The sequence below is a fragment of the Ursus americanus genome, chromosome 18 (assembly GCF_024610735.1).
Source record: "Ursus americanus isolate L20-20 chromosome 18, mUrsAme1.1.p, whole genome shotgun sequence".
Taxonomy (NCBI): domain Eukaryota; kingdom Metazoa; phylum Chordata; class Mammalia; order Carnivora; family Ursidae; genus Ursus; species Ursus americanus.
The window spans coordinates 2,487,772-2,509,153 of record NC_142144.1 but is presented as its reverse complement, the minus strand read 5'-3'; the positions used below and the strand labels follow the sequence as shown (position 1 = coordinate 2,509,153).

General features: G+C 58.8%; 1 protein-coding gene across 2 annotated transcripts in view; it reads left to right on the top strand.

The window, feature by feature from the left end:
* The window catches only part of COL5A1 (collagen type V alpha 1 chain), a 165,094-nt gene that overhangs the window by 114,598 nt on the left and 29,114 nt on the right, over window positions 1–21,382 (top strand). For both annotated transcript variants that reach the window (XM_087869218.1, XM_087869217.1), the window contains exons 31-44: window positions 609–662; window positions 3,234–3,287; window positions 8,923–8,967; window positions 9,093–9,146; window positions 10,245–10,289; window positions 10,725–10,778; window positions 11,679–11,732; window positions 14,384–14,437; window positions 15,172–15,279; window positions 16,538–16,627; window positions 16,722–16,775; window positions 18,080–18,187; window positions 20,346–20,453; window positions 21,308–21,361. In XM_087869218.1, coding sequence (XP_087725344.1) covers window positions 609–662; window positions 3,234–3,287; window positions 8,923–8,967; window positions 9,093–9,146; window positions 10,245–10,289; window positions 10,725–10,778; window positions 11,679–11,732; window positions 14,384–14,437; window positions 15,172–15,279; window positions 16,538–16,627; window positions 16,722–16,775; window positions 18,080–18,187; window positions 20,346–20,453; window positions 21,308–21,361 — 936 coding nt within the window. The remainder of the gene's footprint in view (window positions 1–608; window positions 663–3,233; window positions 3,288–8,922; window positions 8,968–9,092; window positions 9,147–10,244; window positions 10,290–10,724; window positions 10,779–11,678; window positions 11,733–14,383; window positions 14,438–15,171; window positions 15,280–16,537; window positions 16,628–16,721; window positions 16,776–18,079; window positions 18,188–20,345; window positions 20,454–21,307; window positions 21,362–21,382) is intronic.

Sequence of the window (21,382 nt, the reverse complement as noted above, 5' to 3'; positions counted from 1 at the left end):
GCCTCCCTGGCATCCTTGCCAGCCTTCCCAGGGGATTTGTCTGTTGACAGGTCCATCCTTTTCTTGTCTCAGCCTGGGTCTTTCTGAGCACTTTGCCAGCATCCTGGGAGAGCTCCTTCCTCCAGGGGTTCCCAGGGCTTGGGGTGTGAGTCCCAGCAACTCCGGCTTCGTCTTTTGTGTGGGGGCTCCTGCAGCTGTCCTTACCCTGCTGTTTGGGGCTGCAGGAGGCTGCCCCGCCCTCCCCCACCACCCTGGCACAGGAGCGGGCTCTCAGAGTGCCCAGACATCCGCCTGTCTTGCCCCAAGGCTAGGACTCTTTTACAAAAGGGTTAAACAGAATCTCAAAGATGAAGGGTTCTTTTATGGAAGATTTGCCTCCAATTGCCATGGCATTGTCTCTCCTTGTGGGGCCTTTGCTTTTAGTTAGGGCAGGATTTTCGGGAGACATCATCCCAGGGGGCAGGCAGGGGTCTCTCTGAGTCCTTCAGTCTTTGTAAACCACATCCTGCTCCAGCCCCTGCTGACACATGCCAGCTTTCCCTGCTCAGAGAAAATGGATCGAGAAATACGGTGCTGGCCAGATAACGCAACTCCTCCTTTCTCCCCAGGGAAAACTCGGAGTGCCGGGATTACCAGGTTACCCAGGAAGACAAGGGCCCAAGGTAATCTGTGAGCGTGTCAGGTGTTCGGACTCCCCCTCCGGTCTCCTGCCTGCCCTGCCCCCTCTCGCCTGGTCGCCATTCCTGGGGAGGCTGCTGTGTCCCCCGCCCCCCAAGTTCTGCCCTGTTCACAGCCTTCTGCGTTAGTCTGGCTGAGCTGGAAGGAGGTGGTGGGACAGTTAGTTGAGCCTTTCAGAGAATGGGGCAGAGCCAGCCAGAGCCGAGGGCTGTGCGGGGTCCCCAGCGCCTGTGCCTGCAGCTTCCTCCACACCGAGGACCCGTGAAGCCTCGCTCACCTCTGCTGCTCCCTGGAGATTGGGAGGTTATTTGCTCATAACCGAGCGTCAAAGAGAGATGAAACTTTCCTTATATGAAAATCATGTTCTGCTTTAAGTGAAACAGCTCCTCAAGGCTTTGGAAATCATTTAAAACATTATTTTTTTTCAAATCTTACCTTTTATTATTCATGGTTCTTCCTTAAAAAATAACCAGCCTCCTGCACTGGAGACATAATTAGCGGTGGAGGAGAGCTCCTGTCTCTCCCAGGTTTGCATCTGGGCCGTCCTGCCTCCCCGACTCCAGCGCCCCTCCAGACTGCCAGGCTCAGTCTCATTAGCGGAAAGGGCCCTGTGGGCTGGCTGCCCCGCTGGGTATCCCCATTCTGCTAAGGAAACAGCAGTCCTGTGTGGAATGCTAATACCCTTCCCTCGCGCGTGGACCCACGCCCCGGGTGCACGGAGGCAGTTTGCTGTGAAATAGGGATTTGTTTAAAGTCCGCCAGTGGCACGCTGGACATGGCTGTGATGTGGTGGCACCCACCGCATCTTGGAGGAAGAGGGGCTGATGGACAGGTTATCTCTCCTGAAGTATGTGCCCCTTGGGGGGGCAGAGCGGAGAGAAGTTGTGGGGTGTGGATCAAGTTTAGGCAGTGTCCTTGGAAGGCAGGGGTAGAACTTCGAAGCTGCCTGGCCATGTTGAAAGTCCTTGGGAGCGCCTGGACACAGCCCCCGAGCTCTGTGGGACCTGCACCCAGGTGTCCACGGCACAGTCTCCTGCCTGGATTGGCAGGTGGGCGTAGGGGTGGGTGGGCCTTGCTCAGCTTCTGTGAAAAGTGCAAATCTTGGAAATTAGTGAACTTTTCATGGTCTAAGCACACGTTCAGGTCAGGATTTTGAGCCACATGGAGAGTCACCACCTCCTGCGTATATGAGGGGTGGGGGTTGCCTTAGTGTCACAGGGAAGCTCACCCAGTAGGTGTCTGCATATTCGCCACATCAAAGTCCTGAGTTCATCTTTTGTCTACATGCCCCTTGTAGGTTTCTAGAAAGATAGCTGTTAGTTGCTATAGTCAGTGCATAAATTTGCATTGATTTCTGACTTTACAAGCTGCCACGCTGTATTTAGAGGTGTTCTGGGAAGATGACAAAACATGACAACAAGGCACAGTAAACAAAATATCATAAATGTGAGATTCGCACATCATCTCCAGCTCGTCTCAGGAGTCTGTGCACCCTGTTCTTCCCAAATATCAGCATTTTGAAGACATGGGTGTGGAGAAATGGAGAAAGAAGCATGGTTAAGACAGGTTTCATTTTTAGATTTGGACTCTATGAGATGCTCAGGAGATATTTATTGAGTGAGTGGGTGATGGATGATGGATGAGTGGATGATGGGTGGATGAGTGATGGGTGGATGGATGGACAGGTGAATGGATAGATGGATACATGAGTGGATGAGTGGGTGGGTGGGTGAGTGGATGGATGGATAGGTGAGTGGATGGGTGGGTGAGGGGATGGATGAGTGGATGGGTGGATGGATGGATGGATGGACGGACAGACAAAAAGACAGATGGCTGGATGGATGGACGGGTGAATGAGTGGATGGGTAGATGGGTGGGTGGGTGAGTGGTTGGATGGATGAATGGATGGATGAGTGGATGGGTGGATGGATGGGTGAGTGAGTGGATGGGTGGATGGATGGGTGGTAAGTGGATGGATGAATGGATGGGTGGGTGGGTGGATGGATGGATAGATGGATAGATGGATGAGTGGATACATGAATGGATGGATGGGTGGATGGATGAGTGGGTGGATGTATGAGTGGGTGGATTGATGAATGGGTGGATGAATGGGTGGGTAGATGGATGGACGGGTGAATGGATGGATGGATGGATAAATGGTTGGATGAATGGATGGATGGGCAGATGGGTGGATGGATGGGTGGGTGAGTGGATGGGTGGATGGATGGATGGGTGGGTGGGTGGATGGATGGATGGACAGATGGAAGGACAGATGGGTGGATGGGTAGAGGGACTGGTGGATGGATGGATGGATGGATGGATGGATGGGCAGGTGGATAAATGGATGGGTGAATGGATGGATGGACAGATGGTTGGATGGACGGGTGGATGGATGGATGGATGGATGGATGGATGGATGGATGGATAGATGGGGTGTGCATGGTTGAGTGGTTTGGGGTCGGTAGAGTTTGGGTCTGAGACTGCACTGGCACATGCAGCATGGCTCATTCTCTGGCTCAGCTCTCATGCTTCTTCATTAATTACCTCTCTTTCAGGGTTCTATTGGATTTCCTGGCTTTCCTGGTGCCAATGGAGAGAAGGGTGGCAGGGTAAGAATAGCCTGACCTCTGGTCGGGTGGCTTGTTCTGCCGCCTTGGTATTTAATGGGTATATTTTCTAGTACATCTTGTTTATTTTCACACACTTTGCTGCCAAAACTGCTTTCCAGACAGCTGACCTTAAGCTCGTGGCCTTCAGCTCCAAGCGCCGAGACTGTTTCCACACATGGGGCTGGGTGGTGGTGGGGTAGGAAGGGCAGTAGCAGGAGAGGAAAACATGCAGGGGGAATAGAGCTTTCTAATGAACACCACGGCCCCGACAGCTCCTCCAGTCATTAGTGAAACCTGGATTCTTCCCTTTCAACCCTAGTGACTTTTCCTCTAGGCAAAGTTTAAAAGGAGGGGAAGGAGCAACAGGAATTTTCTCCTACTTTGTATGTCACTCTCTGGTCCGGATTCAGGAAGCTCCTCTCTTCGTTAACCCCCAGCTGCCGGAGTCACAGGGCACCTGCCCAGTGTGGTGCATTGTGGTCCCCTCTGTGGTCACCGTGAACTTCACCGTTCTGAGAGGCTGGGCTGGGGAAGCCGTGCCCCCCACACCATCCTGACTCCCTGCTGTCCCAGGCCTTCTGGCTGGGAGCTTACATGATGCTGCCTGAGCGCTGCCCCTCGGGACACAGGATCCACAAGCATGTGGGGATAGAGGAGCTGGTCTGTGAGATGTGTGAGGGGCACTCCTTGGGGGGGACCCCAGGCCTCAGAAGGACTGCGGCTTTTGTGTGCACTGTGACAGGCTGGGCCCCCCGAGCCCCACGCTGGAGCTCCCGTGCAGGCGGAGGGCTGCATGTCCTCGGAGCACCCGCTCCAAACTGTCCCCCCTGTGTTTGAGCAGAGACCGTGTGTCAAGCCAGCCAAACCCGTGTGAACAAATGTGTCTGCCTGATTCACAAGATAGGAACCCGATTCACAAGATAGGAACCCGATTCACAAGATAGGGACCTGATTCACAAGATAGGAACCCGATTCACAAGATAGGGACCCGATTCACAAGATAGGGAGCAAGGGGCTTGCTCCGTGCCAGCGCAGTGTGGACGCAGGGACACTGTTGATGTGTCTGCCCGATTCACAAGATAGGAACCCGATTCACAAGATAGGAACCCGATTCACAAGATAGGGACCCGATTCACAAGATAGGGACCCGATTCACAAGATAGGAACCCGATTCACAAGATAGGGAACAAGGGGCTTGCTCCGTGCCAGCGCAGTGTGGACGCAGGGACGCTGTTGATGTGTCTGCCCGATTCACAAGATAGGAACCCGATTCACAAGATAGGGACCCGATTCACAAGATAGGGACCCGATTCACAAGATAGGAACCCGATTCACAAGATAGGGAACAAGGGGCTTGCTCTGTGCCAGCGCAGTGTGGATGCAGGGACGCTGTTGGCATCTGGATGTGGGTCTGGATCTGTCTGTCTGCTGCGATCTGCACGTAGATCCTGTCCATGTCTGGGTCTGTGTGTCTGTCTGTCGCTGTCCATGTATCCGTCATCCACGCACCTCCCTACCTACCTGTCTGTCTATGTGCCTCTTCCTTCTGGGGAGAGTCTGACGGGTGTCTTTGGGGAAAGCCGTCCTCTGGAATACTCACAGAGGCCACTGTGAAGGGTGGTCCAGGGTCTGGGAAGTGTGTGGTGACAAGGGGATGGCTCCTGGGCTGGTGGAGGCCTCATGACCTTTGACACCACCCTGCAGTGAGATTCTCCAAGAGGGGTCATGCCATTCAGCGTTTGGTCTTGTGATTTGACCATAGCCCTGTCCATGGAGGAGTCTGGGCCAGGGATCAAGGCCCCGTGGGGCTGGGTCACGTGGAGCTATGGAGGCCTGGCTGGCATCCGAGGGCTGTACTCTAGGCCAAGCCCCACTGCCCTCTCCTTGCCCCTCAAGCTACTCAGCCTCCTACTCCTGAACTCAGGAGGCTGACAGAGGCCAGGGTCCCCTTCCCCACCCCAAGACCCTGTGGGCCATTGTCCTCATGCGTCAGTGCCACGGGTCACCATGGACACAGAGGAAACCGAGGTGTTTGGGGAGCAGGGCGGTGTGGGGCCAGGGGCTTGCCATAGTGAGCTTGTGGCTCCCAGGCCCTGAAGCATGGTTGCCCCGAGGAAATCTTCTACCCTGGGAATTTCCAGAGATTTTTGCAGCTTGCCTATGGTGGTATCTGCATCCGGTGGCCGCCGTGGTGGGGGTGGGGCCGGAAGACAAAGATGTGAACTTTGACAAAAGGGAATGGCTCAGGCCAGACAGGACCAGCCAGCACGTCTACGCATCGTGGGAGAGAAATAGTCCCCCTGCTCCTCCTGGGGCTGGGGACACAGAGGCAGGCGGAAGACGTGGCATCTGGAGGAACACGGCCGAGGCTGTCCCTGGGAAGTGTCGGAGATGGCCCTGCCACAAGCGAACCAGCGTCCTGCCACGGTCTTCTACGCACAGCCTGGCAGAGACCCGCACCGTTCACTGCTCGGCTCATGGGCTCCCCACGCCCTAGTCCCCATAGACGACGGAGGACCTACGTCCCTGCGCGGGAGAGGAGCCCCGATGATGATGATGCACGTCTGCTTGGCGCCCCCTCCTGAGAGAGATGCCTGCATTCTGGAACCTTCCCCAGGGAGGGAAGGAGGAATTGTCTCCCGGTGGCAGTGACCTTCCCTGTGCCTTCGTGCTTTTCAACCCTCCAGGGACGGTGGCAATCCAGCTGGCTTGCCACCCTTTCTAAACCAACCTGTGGGGTGGTTCTTGGCATCCTGTTACTGTGTCCATCCATCCATCCGTTCAAATGGCAGTCATGGCGTGCCTCCTCTGCCCCCATGTCCCAGGTGTTCTGGGAGCCCTGAGGACGCAGCAGAAGCCCGGATCCCCACCTCATGGGCCTCACCTTCCCGGGGGGGGGGGCAGTGGGCGAATCTGTAAGTAAAGCAGACAGCGTGCCAGGAGCAGAACAGCAGCATGGGCAGGGAGGGGGCAGGGCCAGATGCCTGGGGGGGTCTGAGTGGGGGGGCAGCAGGAGCAGAACAGCAGCATGGGCAGGGAGGGGGCAGGGACAGATGCCTGGGGGGTGTCTGAGTGGGGGGGGGTAGCAGGAGCAAAACAGCAGCATGGGCAGGGAGGGGGCAGGGCCAGATGCCTGGGGGGGTCTGAGTGGGGGGGGCAGCAGGAGCAAAACAGCAGCATGGGCAGGGAGGGGTCAGGGCCAGATGCCTGGGGGGGTCTGAGTGGGGGGGGGCAGCAGGAGCAGAACAGCAGCATGGGCAGGGAGGGGTCAGGGCCAGATGCCTGGGGGGGGTCTGAGTGGGGGGGGGCAGCAGGAGCAGAACAGCAGCATGGGCAGGGAGGGGGCAGGGCCAGATGCCTGGGGGGGTCTGAGTGGGGGGGGCAGCAGGAGCAGAACAGCAGCATGGGCAGGGAGGGGGCAGGGCCAGATGCCTGGGGGGGTCTGAGTGGGGGGGCAGCAGGAGCAAAACAGCAGCATGGGCAGGGAGGGGGCAGGGCCAGATGCCTGGGGGGTGTCTGAGTGGGGGGGGGCAGCAGGAGCAAAACAGCAGCATGGGCAGGGAGGGGGCAGGGCCAGATGCCTGGGGGGGGGGTCTGAGTGGGGGGGGGCAGCAGGAGCAAAACAGCAGCATGGGCAGGGAGGGGTCAGGGCCAGATGCCTGGGGGGGGTCTGAGTGGGGGGGGCAGCAGGAGCAGAACAGCAGCATGGGCAGGGAGGGGGCAGGGCCAGATGCCTGGGGGGGTCTGAGTGGGGGGGCAGCAGGAGCAAAACAGCAGCATGGGCAGGGAGGGGGCAGGGCCAGATGCTTGGGGGGGGTCTGAGTGGGGGGGGGCAGCAGGAGCAAAACAGCAGCATGGGCAGGGAGGGGGCAGGGCCAGATGCCTGGGGGGGGTCTGAGTGGGGGGGGCAGCAGGAGCAAAACAGCAGCATGGGCAGGGAGGGGGCAGGGACAGATGCCTGGGGGGGTCTGAGTGGGGGGGCAGAGTGCGGGTCAGGGCCAGGGGCCGTCCCGGGGGCGAGAGGACGGTCTGCAGGTGCTGGAGACAAGAAAGGGTGGCGTCCCCGGGATTCAGAGCCAGCCGTGGAGCACGGTGCGGTCTTGCCACTTGACTGACGGCGCTGGATGCATTTAAAACGTCCTCCCCGAGAGTCCCAAATGGAAATCATCGCGATTCGGACGACAGCCGTGGGCAAGGTGGTGAGAAGCGGAAGTTCCTGGTGCTGGTAGAGCCTACTCCTCACCAATCCTGAGCCATCCGCTGACCAGGAGGGCGACTCCACGGGGCTGGCACCTGAGGGGGACCGGGGTCCGGAGACGCCACCTGCGTTTGGGCTGTTTCTGGGGCCGCCTGTGCCTCCCCCTTGGGGACGTGAGGACAGGCGCTCACAGACAGCCACCAAGGAGACCGTGGATGGGGCACTTTCTGTCTGGCAGCGTCCGTGCGTCTCTGGCTTGGCTTTGTTTACAAAGAAGACCTGGGAGGTCCGGGCAGACTGGCTGGGTGTCTCTGTAGGACCAGGGCCGGGGCCGGGGGTGCGAGGATGCGCATTTGTGCGTACCCACAAGCCCCAGCAGCAGCCAGGGCCGGCCCCGGCGTCCACGCTGGCGGACGTCTACCGTTGGAAGAAAGCAAATGTTCCATTAATTTTTGTATGCAAATATTTATTTGAAGCCGAAGGATATTGCCGTATAATTGAAGCAGGGAAACAGAGTGCATTGTTAAAAGGCAACATAATTATCTCATCATCACTGTTTTATTAAATTCATTTCAAGATGAGAGGCTGCAGAAAGCAGTTTTGACTCTGGCAGCAAACAAGCCAGAGATGGTGAGAGGCCGCGTGTCGGGTGGCCGTTAGCAACACAGCTCTGTCTTGGGCTCTGTCGTTAGAAACCGGAATAAGATTCTGGAAAATCAGTCGTGAGGCGGTGGGGACACCGGGGTGGCGTTCAGCCCACTGCTTCCACACGCCGTAGGTAAACTGCATTTACCAGCTATCAGAGCTTTGCTTCGGAGGAAAAAAAAACCTCACTGCATCTGTTTTCCGTGGTTTGGAAGATGCAAAACAATGACAAGAAAAAGGAGTCCAAATTCTATTAGAAGAGAAGCAAATGACTTTGGGTATAGGATTTATATATCGAGTTGCAAGTCTGCTTGTCTGTGGAGCCTGTTGAAAATTTAATGGCTAATATTCTTAACTGTAGCACAAGCAGATTATGTATGAAAGGGGTTGACGTGCTTCTCTTCTCTTGCAGTAATGACCCCCGCCCTGCCCCCGTTGCTGGGCGAGAGAGGGAGGGAGAGCGAGGGGGAGGGGGCGGGCAGGCGGGCGGAGGCGGTGTCGATGCTTGCAGAAAGGAAACCAGACAGGGAGCCAGATAACGGCGTCAACACCCATCAGACTGCAGGAAGAAAATTGGATTTCCCCCGGCCTGAGTGGGAGTACGGACCTCTGTGTACTGAGTGTGCGGTGAACCCCTCGGCCTGAAAATTCTCCTGTGGAGGCAGAGATAAGGAGAGAGGCCCTCCTCACTTCTGTCTTCGAGCGCTCTCCCCATCACCCAGGAGAGGGCCGGCACGCAGGCCGTGGCAGGTGTCTCAGGCGACTGACCAGCCCCTTCTTCTCTGGTTCTAGGGCACGCCTGGGAAGCCGGGACCACGGGGGCAACGAGGCCCGACGGTAACCACCCTCTGGGCTTCCAGAAGCAGGAGCGCGTTGTGGGGAGCGTGCTCGGGGGGAGGGGGAGGGCGGTCGGGAGGGCCGGGACGATTTGAGCTCACCTTTCCTCTCTCCTACCTGTGCAGGGTCCGCGGGGCGAACGAGGCCCCCGGGGTATCACTGGGAAGCCTGGCCCCAAGGTAGGTTTTCGGTGTCGTCTGGGGTGCCGCCTGCCAATGCTACCCTCAGTCACGCACCCACAGGTCGTCTGTGGCCTTTTCACTTGGAGAAACGAAAGAAAGATGTTTGCTTGAGGGTATTTTAAGAAGGAGCTGGTCCAATAGCCCTTGGACAGGTCAGGTTGAATTGAATCATGAACCTTGGCCCTGAGAGCAGAGGTGGGAAGGGTCCCCCCACACTGGAACCTCCAAGATGGCAGCCCCGAGACCCTAGCAGGCTGGGCCCACCGGGCTTTGCACAAGTGCCAAACCATCCGGGTACCCCATCCAGTTCTGGTAGGGAGGCCTGATTTCTTAAAAAGCGTTTGAAAGCTATAGAGAGAGCTCTGCCAGAAATTGAAAGAAAGTTCTTCCTGCCTCAGGAGAGAGCTTGAGACGGTCTTACACGTCCCCTCTTCCCGCCAAGGGACACTGACGCCAACTCCCCCGATTCTCTGTGTGCAAACACACGGCCGCCAAGCAGGCCCTCCCTGTCCCGCCGGGACGCCATTCCCAGGTGCGTTCCCACTGGGGACGTGGGCCTTCTGGTTGGCTGGGGTGCAGAGCTGGCCTGCCCCTAGGCTATCCGGATGTGCCCACTGGAGGCCACTGTGCATTCTTCCACGATGAGCTCCGGGATGTATCGCACGTTCCCGTGTACGGATGCAAGGCTCTCCTGGGAGAGCTGCTACGGCCACAGAGCAGCTGCTGCCTCGGCCATGGGGGCCTTGGGGCGGATGCTGGGTCCTGGCTTCACAGGAGTGTTCGATGCATTTCTGGGTGGGAGCACAGCCTTCGTCCCTCTGCAGGGGACTGTCCTCGGGGAAATGTCCCAGCCCTGCGGGTAGCAGCTTAGTGTCCGGTGCGTGTGCAGAGGCAAGAGGACAGGCGGCCGTGGGGAGCATGGAGCAGTGGCTGGTGCTCTCTGCTCTTTACCGAGAAGCCTGTGACGTGCACACGTGCACGTCTGCCATCTGTGACTCTGACCCCGGCGACGTCAGGGGCCGGAGTCTTTCTACCGCAAGCAGTAGTAACACGGATCAGAATAAAGCTCTTCGCGCTCTGTCCCTCCCTCCCTAGGGCAACTCTGGAGGCGATGGCCCGGCCGGCCCTCCGGGTGAACGGGTGAGCATCTCTGGGAAAGCAGCTTTGCCTGAAATGTCCCTCTCCGCTTCTTCCTGGGGTGGGCTGGGGAACAGGGAGGCACGTCTTGGACCCTGCTGGAGGAGAGGGTTTCCCTAAAGGTCAGTGGGAGTGAAGTCTCCTGCCTGTGGAAGTCGGCAGCCCCGTCCCCTTGGCCTCGGTCTTGGGGCTCAGAGGTGGCTGAGACATCAGGAAACTGGGCCCTCGGCCCCGTGCTGGCCCCCTCAGCTCCCTGGCCTGACCTCCTTTTACATGTTGGTGAGGGTGTGGCCAGAATAAATGGAGAATAGTTCAGGGGAGCAGAGAGAAATTTTGCTCAGAGAACCAACAACTCGGGAAGACAGTGGTGGGGGTCGCTGGGCCCCCACGTGTCGGGGAGAGGACTTCCGTGCTCAGCTGGCTGTGCTCTGTCCCCAGGGACCCAACGGACCCCAAGGCCCCACCGGTTTCCCTGGACCCAAGGGCCCCCCTGTAAGTAACGTGTTTTCCTCGTTGGGCAGGGGTGGGGATTCCTGGAGGTGTTTGCTTTCCTTGGGGACTCCATGCCGGCCCCTCCCTGTGGGGCGGTGGGAGGGGTGTCAGCCGGGAAGCTGGCTGGAGAGAGCTGCTTTTCCGAAGCGCCGACTTCCTTCTCGTTGAGACCAAGACGACCTTCTAGTTGGGCCCAATAGGTGTCCCCTGGGACTGCCGTGCCAAGTTACCACCGACTTGGTCACTTAAAACGGCAGAGATGTGTTCTCTCGTAGTCTGGAGGCCAGAAGTCCAAAATCAAGGGGTTAGCAGGGCTGGTTCCTTCTGGGGGGCTCTGGGGGAGACTGTTCCCTGCCCCTCTCCCGGCTTCCTGGGGCTGCTGGCCAGACTTGGCTCGTGCACCCTTCACTCCATCCTGCCTTTGTCCCCATGTGGCCGCTGCCTCCCTGGGCCTCTCGGGGTCTTCAAACCTCTGTCTTATTATGAGGACCCCAATCACCGGATTAGGGCCCACCCTAGTGCAGTATGACCTCATCTTGACTTGGTGACTTCAGTAAAGCCCAGTGTCCAAGTGAGGTCAACTTCACAGGTGTGGGGGTAAGAACTCAACCTGTGTTTTGGGGGGCACACTTCATTAATTCAGAAGACGCACAGTGTATACCTGGAGGTCAGCGATCAGGACAGGACAGCCCTGGATCCCCATGCTGCCTGCCTCAGTTTCCCCCCGGGAGGTGAAGAGTGGCCCTCTGGAAGGCTGTATGGGTTCAGGAGGTGACACGTGCTATGACAGGAATTTTCTCTGAAATGAGGTGGTAGTCACCCCCCAGTGTGGCATTAAATCCCAAAGGGGCGTTCTTCTCAGAACTGAATGAAACTTCTTCCCTTTGCTTCTTTCTTCAGGGCCCCCCAGGCAAGGACGGGCTCCCGGGACACCCTGGACAGAGAGGAGAGACCGTGAGTATTGGCGGCGTGGGGACACGGGGACACAGGGACGCGGGTTGGCCTGGCCTCTCCCACAGCCCCGCACGTGGGCACTGCCTCCTCTACCCCGTGGGCTTGGGAGAGAGTGGCCAGTCTCGAGGGGAGGCCCCTGAGTCCTGGGCCGTCTTCCGCTGACCTGGGGTGAGCCTGTCTGTGGACAGCTCCGGGCAGGCCCACAGCACCTGGGCTGGCTCTGTGTGCAGGAGGCAGATGTCGGCTTCGACCTTGTCCTAGCAACTGCGGTCCAAGGTCACATTTTAAACCATTGTGGCAACAAGAAGCCACCTGCACACGGAAACCATGTGCAGCCGGCCTCCTCTTGCTCAGTAAATCCGTCAGGCTCGCCTGAGCTGCACGCATTCGAACTGGGAGGGAGCGGGGAGGGCTCTGTGGCGTTCTGTCACGTCACGCCGTGAAGCTGCAAGAGGAGGGCCGCGGGCCTTGCGCCGGGCCTAGCCTCCTCTCTCCAGGCCCTTCTGGCCTCGGGCTTGACGTCAGGGGCCGCGCAGGGCCCCTTCAGCTCTGCTCACAGTCAGCTGCTTTGCCGCCCCCTGCCCACCGCCTACCACCCACCTTGCCCTTCCCTTCAGAAGAGCCCAGTACAAGCTGTGTCTTCTGGGTATTTTTCATTTGGGACCAAAAGCATTTTTCAGAAGTACGGTCACTTCCTGGTCATTTGTGCCATTCAGGATTTGACCCGGCACACTGCGTCCACCGCGGGCGAGTCCTGGGGGAGGGCGTGGTGGGGTCCACCTGTGACCTTGAGGCTCCAGGCTCAGATGGGAGGGAACTCCTAGTCACCAGATAGATGGGGGAGGTGGCTGGGAGGCCCCTTTGTCCCTGCAGTGGGCTTTTTGTGGTCACAGGTCTCTGAAAGGCTCTCACAGCCAACGGGGTCCCTATATTCAGTGAGACTTCGATTGCCAGATTTAACATCTTCTTGGTGCTCGCTCTAAAAAAATTCCCTTTGTTTCTCTGGTTCATTGTGATGAAACCTCTTTTAATTATACCTTCCCGGTGCTCTGCTGTGGGGCACATGCTGGCTGATAAATGCAGATTACCTTGCTCTCCTGTTTGTAGAGAAAAATTAAAACATTTCATCTGAGCTTTGCATATTTTTCTCTAATGCTGTTCCGAGGAGACAAGATAGAAGGTTTTGCCAAGTGTGTGCTTTTCTCCCTCCGACTTATCCGAAGAGAGGCTGGTAGGGTAATTAAGCTGCTTGTCTTTGCTGGGAGAGTAGCACAGGGACCCTCTGGCTACCTCTGCCGTGCCTGGCTGCCCTCGCAGACACGGGGGCACCCCGTCTCCAGACCCGGCCAGGACAGAGGACTCCAGCATGGGGCCCGGACACATCTTCCAGAAAGGCCTTCTGTTGGATGTTGACTTTGCTCTTTAGGAAGTCGACGCACAGGAGATCGGTACTTCTCGATGTGAACCCAAGGCCACTTCTGGGCAAGGGGCTGGAGACCGATTCCATCCTTAGCAGCCAACGATGGCCCTGCCCATGGGGCAGACAGAGACGCCCTTCTTGCCTTTACACTCAGGCTCCTGCCTCCCCTTTGGGCACTTCGACCCTGGCCCACCGAGCAGGGGTGCCCTCAACCTGTCCCCACCCCTTGTTTCTGACCCTGTAAATGCTACATGCAAAGAATTCTGCTTTAAAAATGGCCATTTCCGTGCATTGCATGCAACTCCCCTGGGCCTAGAGAGAAGAGACCTCCGAGAATTCGCAGAGACGCTGACTCCGCGACGGGTTCACACAGTCCCGCGGCGAAGCGTGAAGTTTCACATGCCAGCGCAGTGGCTGGCATACGGGGAGGCGGGGGGGCGCCCTTGCCCATCAGCCACGAGGGCACGTCTGTGCGCCCTCCGGGTCTCTCTGGGGCGTAAGACCTCCCTCTCCAGGTCCTGGAGCTCCGGCTCACGGCTTCCCGGGCGTCACATCTGCACGTCTGCCGGCTCACTTGGCACCTGCAGGTGGCGTCTGGCTGGCATGCACCCAGAAATTAAGCCTTCCTCTTCGCAGTCCGCTTTCTCCTCAAAGGGCGTGTGTGGAGCACAGGCAACATCCAGAGGGAAGCCAGGGCTGTTGCCCACGGGCAGCGTGCAGGCAGAAGTGAGAAATTCCTGTGGAATCGAGCTCATGGCACGTTCCAGCTGCCGGATTACGAAAGCAGCAAGCCCCGCTATTTCCTGATTTCCACGAACGCCCAGGGGCCGGTGAGGTCACCTGTCACGCAGCAGAGGCGCTAGCGACCCACGCGGGACCGTCTCACAGAGCCGCTGATGAGAAACGGCCCGGAGGCAGCTCCCGAGTCGAGCTTCCGGAGGCTGAGAAATGGCACCAAGTCTGCAGGAAAATGAACACTTAGTGACATTATAAAGATTAACGGTTTAAAAATACATTTCTCAGCACAAAAACACGGCGGCGGAAAGCAGCTAGTGAAGCTACCTTGTCTGGCTTCGTTATCTCCATGAAATTCACGCGCAAATGGACAGGAGAGCTGGGCCTGCTGGGGGATGTCGGGAGCCTGTGCCGTTTGGGGCCGGGGCGGGGGGGTTGGGGCGCGGGCTTCTGATGGGAGCCGTGCGGCCAGCTCAGGCTCTGACTCTCTCCACAGGGTTTCCAAGGCAAGACCGGCCCCCCAGGGCCCCCGGGCGTCGTCGGCCCTCAGGTGAGCGGCGGCGTCCCCGGGTTTCACTGGCCATCTGTGCGGCGCGCCCACGCGGGAGGGAAGGTGGAGGTGCAGCTCCTGGAGAATCCTGAGTCCCATGAGCTCGTTGGCATTCAGAGCTGAGCTCCACACAGGGAACCAGATGGGAGAACGGGGGACGGTCTGTTGAACAGTCAGTGAGAACCGAGCAGGCAGAACAAAGAGGGCCCACGGGCGGCTGGGGCCACGCCAGACTGGGCCGGGCTCCTGGGCAGGTCCCCGCTGTGCCCGCTCTTCCCTGCTCCCCTGCCCCTGGCAGCCCAGGCCTCCCACCCCGGGCTCCGGTTGGTGCCCCCGGCCTGTGCTGGTACCGCCAGCGGATCTCCGCGGGGCTTGCAGCTGGGACCGATGGCTTTGAGCAGCAAAACCGGGCAGCAAACTCCCACCTAATGTAGCAGTAAATGAGATATTGACCCGCTGCGGCCACGGACTGCAGGAAACACGGGCACACTGCCCACCTCTTGTGTGGCAATCTGGCCCCCCTCAGGGCACACAGCTCCCGGTTACATCCCACCCTGTCCACTTTGCTCTTTTCCTTATGGATTTTTACGGGAAGGAAGAGACTGGCAAAGCAGTGTGGGGTTTGGTGGGCATGTGGCCCCCACGGCCCGGGTTGTCCTTAATTTGGGGAGAGAAGGTTGCTCCCTGGCACGTCTCTTGAAAATGTTTGTGGCTGATGCTGACTTCCCGCGCAGGGTCCCACGGGAGAAACTGGTCCGATGGGCGAGCGTGGCCACCCTGGCCCTCCAGGCCCCCCCGGGGAACAGGGGCTCCCAGGCCTTGCTGGGAAAGAAGGGACAAAGGTGAGTTAGTCGGGCCTTCCATGCCGGCCCGGGCTTCCCTGAGGGAAGTTTGCTCCTGCTCCGAAATGACTCTGAATGAGTAATTTCTCAGACAAATGCTCTTCATGCCAGTCCACCCCCCAGACCACAGACTTGGCCTGGCTTGGCCTGGTCTGAAGGAGGACCTGAGTTGGCTCACTGCAAGGATGGATGGTAACGGGCCCGGGGGTCAGACCATCCTTGGCTTCGTGCCCTGGGGCCATGTCTTGCTGACCTCCGCTCCCCCAGCTGCCACACCGGCTCCCAGAAGCACCTAACGTGTTCATGCTTCATGTCTGAAAGTAATTTAGCAGAAAGTGACCCAATAAAAAGTTTCCCATCACAAGAGGCAAAGGAATAAATAATAAAAATAGAAAACAGATGCTTTTCTGTCCTACCTCTTAGCATGGGTCCTGCACGACCTCTTTGTACCTCAGGGAGCCTCTCCCCGCAGCTGGGGCGCCCCAGGTGGTGGTCCTCATTCCCGTGTAGTGGCTCGACAATGGCGAGCCCTCCCTTTGCTGCTTTTCGGGGAGGGACACAGCAAACCCAGCCCTTTCGATGAGCACACTCGCAAGAGTAAACCTAAACATAATGAGGCAGAGCCAGTCAGGTAGAGGAGTGCGGTTGAAAACCTTGCACACCTATGTGGACGCACACATGTACGCCCGGGAAAACACGTGTGTCCTAAAAACACACGTGCACACGTGTGCACAACAGGCATATATCCCGGTCACCGCGAGGGCCCTCCGGAGTTTAGAAAGGAGGCCAAGGGCGGGCTGGTTGGAGACACCCTCTTCTCCCATGTTCAGGCCCGGAGAAAGTTCTGGAAGATACTTGGACAAGTGTCTTGGGTGATGCTGCCACCTTTCCTTACCTGTGCAGTCTTATGAGGAACCCCAAATGTATGCAAAGGGTAGATGTGGGGGCAGTGCAGCCACCTGGCCCTCAGCTCCCACTCAACCCACCGTGGCCCCGGAGGGATGGAGTCTGTCCCCAAGCCCCACGCGGAGCCAACCCGCGGAACGTGCGTCCCAGGTGTGAGCACGGGCGGCGTTCCTGTGCGTGGACCTGCCAGTGAGCAAGTCCAGTCCCGACTCAGGTTCCTTCTGAAGCCTTGTGCCGGGGCGGCCCTGCTCCAGCCTCACCCCTGGTGGAGCTGGAAGAGGAAGCCCTCCCAGCCCCCATCTGCCCTGGTCTTGGGCATCGCTCAGAAACTCATCGATGGTTCTGCTTTTAGGGTGACCCAGGTCCTGCCGGTCTCCCTGGGAAAGACGGCCCTCCTGGGTTACGTGGCTTCCCTGGGGATCGAGGGCTTCCTGGCCCAGTGGTGAGTGAGGGGCCAGGTGGGGGACGGAGCTGGACACCTCCCAGCGGGGGCCCTTTCCCCACGGTGCCCCGACCACACTCTCGTTGCTCTGCAGGGCGCACTTGGACTGAAAGGCAGTGAAGGGCCGCCTGGCCCGCCAGGCCCCGCGGTGAGTACTGTGGCCAGCACAGACGTTTTCTCCCATTCTCTTCCTCAAAAGCCAGTCTGCAGCATGACAGGGCAGCCCCATGGGCCAGGAGGGCACACACATCTGTCCTGGCCTGCGGTGCGTCCTGGGAAGGCCATGGGAGGAGGTGGACGGCGGGCTGCGGGCTGGCAGCCGGGGCGACGACAAGCCAGGGGCACGCTGTGAGGGCAGGTGGAGAAATGGGCGGTGTGAGGGCAGGACTTCGGGGTCTCGTCTTGCCCTCAGAGGAGCCAGGAGTGTGCTGACTGCTTCATGTAGGTCTGGGCCGGGGCTGGGGGTGGGGAAGCGGAGGGACACAGATCTTTCTCGCCCCGAGCATGGATTCGAGAGCCAGAAGGCCCGCATGCCTGGGGCTGCTCACACAGAGTCCGGCTGGCACAGGGGCAGGTCCATCCCCATAGCTGAGGACCCCGGGGCCCCTACGAGTGCCGCCTGTTATCTGAACAGTCGCTCCAGCATTCAGAGTCCAGCTATGAGAGCTCTGAAGACACCGTGCTCCCAGAGCCGTCTCTCTGGTCTGGGGGACTCAGGGGCTGCGTGGCACTGTGTCCCTCCTGCCCACAAACCCCTGTTCTTGGCAGACACTTGATGGAGATGTGACTTCCCCCAACCTTTCAGATGGGGCCCTTCTCACAGCCCCTACTCCGCTGCACAGATGTGGGGGCCCCTGTCTGGGTCTGGGCGCAGACCACAAAATAACCCCACCTTTCCCCACCTGGGTCACGGACCCTTTCAGAGAGATGGCAGCTGGGAAGCCGGGCCTTTCTTTGAAACATTGCCTTTCTCTCCAGTAAAGGCCAGTGTGGAATGGTGCCCAGGCAGTGCCCGTCAGCACTGACCCTCGAATTAGGCCAGGTTCCCATCCGTCAGTGGTGCTTCTGGGGCAGAGCCTGGCCCATAAACCTGGGGGATCAGGACAGAAAGGGATCCCCTTGTGGGCAGGCAGACCGCAGAGGGGAGTGTGGTGCCAGACCCCAGAATGGGAGCCCAGGCGAGGAGATCACCCCAGGGGAGCACCTGAGGAAGATGTGTTCTCAGACCCTGGGGAGGAGAGGCAGGCATGTGCTTGGGATTATAGGAAGGGAGGAGCTCAGAGAAACCCAGGGCCTCCAACGCTGGTCTCAGAAGGGTGTGCTGCCGAGGGCCCTGGGGGTTACTGAGGGCTCAGAAGCGATGGTGAGCGAGAGGACCTGATGGCGCTTTGGAAAATTGTATCCATGCATTTTGAGAGCCTTGGAAATGAACCATTTTCTCACCCACCCCAGGGATCTCCGGGGGAGAGAGGCCCGGCCGGTGCTGCTGGGCCCATCGGAATCCCAGGGAGACCCGGGCCCCAAGGACCTCCAGGGCCAGCTGGGGAGAAAGGAGCTCCTGTGAGTACTGCCCCAGGGGCGCAGGGGCCCTCCCCACCTTGGCCTCCTCCGACCCTGCCACGGGCGGGTGTGCCCCCGGGGTTTGCGGGATGGGGGAGGTGTGTGGAGCGCGTGCGTGTCCCCCAGGAGAGTGTGTGTGTTCCCAGCATCATGACCGAGGTCCAAGGGTGGGTTCCCAGGGTTGGCCCACTCCTATGGGGGAGTCATCTGAGCTGGAAGGGTGCTGGGGAGCATCTTGGCCGAGGCCCAGCGTGTCACAGCTCGGCGTCTGTGTCCCTGCACGTACATAGAGAGGGAGGGGCTGGGACAGCGTGTGGACAAGTGCAGCCTTGGCCTCGGTCTGGGCTCCAGGCAGCACGTGTGGACGGGTCACGGTTGCCTGCTGTGTGCACAGCCCCTCCGGCCGGCCTGAGTCATGTTGGTCTTTGTGTGAGCAAGATGGGTGTTTGGGATGGGAGCCCTGTCTGCTGGTCTGGGGGCAGGAATGCAGAAAAGATGGGCTGAGAGGCATGTGCTGGGAAAAGAAGCTTCTTCCTGGACCCCTGACTGCTCACCTCTTGGTGACCACGTGTGTGGCCCAGCCAAGGGTGGAGGTGTTGTGAGACCCCCTGCCCAACCTTGGTTTCCCTACAAGAGATTAGTGGGTGCCTTCTCGTCTCGACACATCTTGGGAAGCCAACAGCTGCCCTCCACCAGGCGCTTCCCCCCGAATCACCACAAAATGCCCTTACTGCCTGGACGTGCTCCTGCCCCGACCGTGTTTGGCTTCGCCTGCAGGATTTTGCAAACTCCCACCTGCCCCACATTCAAACGATGGTGAAGACAAATTTCAGCACCCGCTTCCCAGACGGCAGCATGAGCAGGGTTCCGGGCGGGGGGGGGGGGCAGATGTGCACATCGATGATCCGCCACGGAGTTAGGACGCCCGTGCTGACGGACTCCTGTTGGAGAGACGTAGTGTTCCTCCTGCATTCTGCGCTTGGTTTGTCGGTGGGAAGGGCCCGGTTGCCTTCCCCGGGCAGGAGCTCCCCATTGAAACCGCGCTGGGAGCGTCTGCACCGCCAAGAGTCCATTCAGTCTGGTATCGGCAATGCTGATGGCATCCGATCACTTCCACTGAGGCCATTGGACATCGATCCGGTAGAATTCTATGCCAGAAACCCGCCTTGCACCGGGCGTCCAGTGTGTACGGGGCGCACACAGACTCGGTTGGAAACGGGTTTGTTGCTTCAGGAGAGTAAATACTGGAACAGAAACCTCTCAGAGCTGTGCTGTCCAGCTGAAAGCTTGTCATTGTCCCCGAATAGCCCCGGAGAGAGGACGACGCCAGGTTTCTCCAAGCACAGCCGACCTGACCAGTAACAGCGGATGGAAGGTTCTAGGCAAGCCAGAGTCAGCCTGGGCATTTTCTGGCTTCATTAGGGTAGAAATTTATCTCGACAGGAATGAAATCGGGGGGCCGGCAGTGAGTTGTGTGGGCAGGGGGAGGAGACGGAGCAGGGACGTCCGGGTAGGTGCTGGCCACGTTTAGATCCTGAGACCGACCACATGCGTTCTCTCCCGTGTCCCCCTCCCCAACGCGCACCCCCTCGCTCTGTGCTCACAGAGTGATTCTGACTCTGGGAAAACGGAGCACAGCAAGGCGTTCGTAAGGACGTTCGAGGTTACCAGGGGTGGTTATGAGGGAAATGAATCAAAATCACCGGAAAAGAAAGATGGCTGTGTGCGCGCCTGTTTGGCCCGGGGGTGTTTACAGAGAACTGAAGAGGTAGGAGTGTTGGTGGAAGCCAGAGCTCAGACCCTCCTGGCCGCTGGCATTGATGATTCCACACACAGGTTCAGGAATCTGGCTGGCTGGGCTGAATCCCAGCTCACAAGCTGTGCCTCAATTTCCCCATTTCTAAAAGACGCGCTCTTTTTAGGACGGGCATAGACCAAACGCAGAGGCGCACGGAAAGCAGGTGGCACTGGGCTGGGCTTGGCTCAGAGTCACCTTTTGTGTAGCTGGCTGAAATCCGTGGCGGGCATGCAACAAGGGTCACTGCCACCAACTGCCAGCTCCCTACCCGTGGGCCCCTCCTCTCTGGGGTGACGAGCTGGTGGCGAGACATTCCTGTGATGGAGCTGTGTTTGATCAGGGATCTTCTCTCCTCTTTAGGGCGAGAAAGGTCCCCAAGGCCCAGCTGGCCGAGATGGCCTCCAGGGTCCCGTGGGGCTGCCCGGTCCAGCTGGCCCCGTGGGCCCCCCTGGAGAAGACGGAGATAAGGTAAGAGTTGGGACGGGTCCTCCTGCCCCCGGAGGACACAAGGTGTGGCCCGTGGGTAATGGCCGCCGAGGGACCCCAGCCTGCCCAGCGCACTGGGCGCTGGTGCACGATTTCAGAAAAGCTCACAGTTACGCGGTGACAGATGAGATCTCTGGTGCGTGGGGTGGGCGGGACTGGGAAACTGCTTCCACCGTTTGCCCGGGACATTCGCTGCTGGCGGCCCGAGCCAGGAGAAATCCTCCCTGCTCCCGATGCGTCACGTCGGCTCTGAGTGTGGAGCCGACGTAATGCGGTTTTACTCAGTGTCTATTTTTGAATTGTCCAGACTCCCTTTTGCTAGGAGCGCGCTTTGTAACACCAGCGCTGTTCCTGCCGGAGCTTCGATTTCATCCCTCATTCAGTGAAGACGGTGAAATTTAGCTCTGTGGTTTAACCTTCCATTTATGGTGGCTCCGCGGTGACATTGCCAACTTGGTCACCTGTACGTAGACAACACCGCCTCTCGGGGCAGGGTGGACGCCGGCGGCTTTAATAACTTGGCTGGAGCTCAGTAGCCAAGCTATCCTGTTACTGCCCTGCTGTGCGCGCTGCCCGCCTGACAAACGAAGTAAATATTTTCACTATGACTCTCAGAGCCATTGAAATCCTTACCGCGTGAGGTTCAGGCCTCGCGCCCCATTCGCTGTTGTATTAGAAGGGGAATCAACTTAATTTATGGAAACGTCTCTTCCTAGGAACGTTCTCGGGCCGCGTTGGAGAGGAGATTAATCTTCATCCCCAAGAAAAATTAATTACAGGGTGCAGATAACGTGCAGACAGTTCAGGGCTCACGGACCTTCCTCTTCTTCCCACAGGGAGAGATCGGGGAGCCTGGACAGAAGGGGAGCAAGGGGGACAAGGGCGAGCAGGTACAGGCCACATGCGCACCG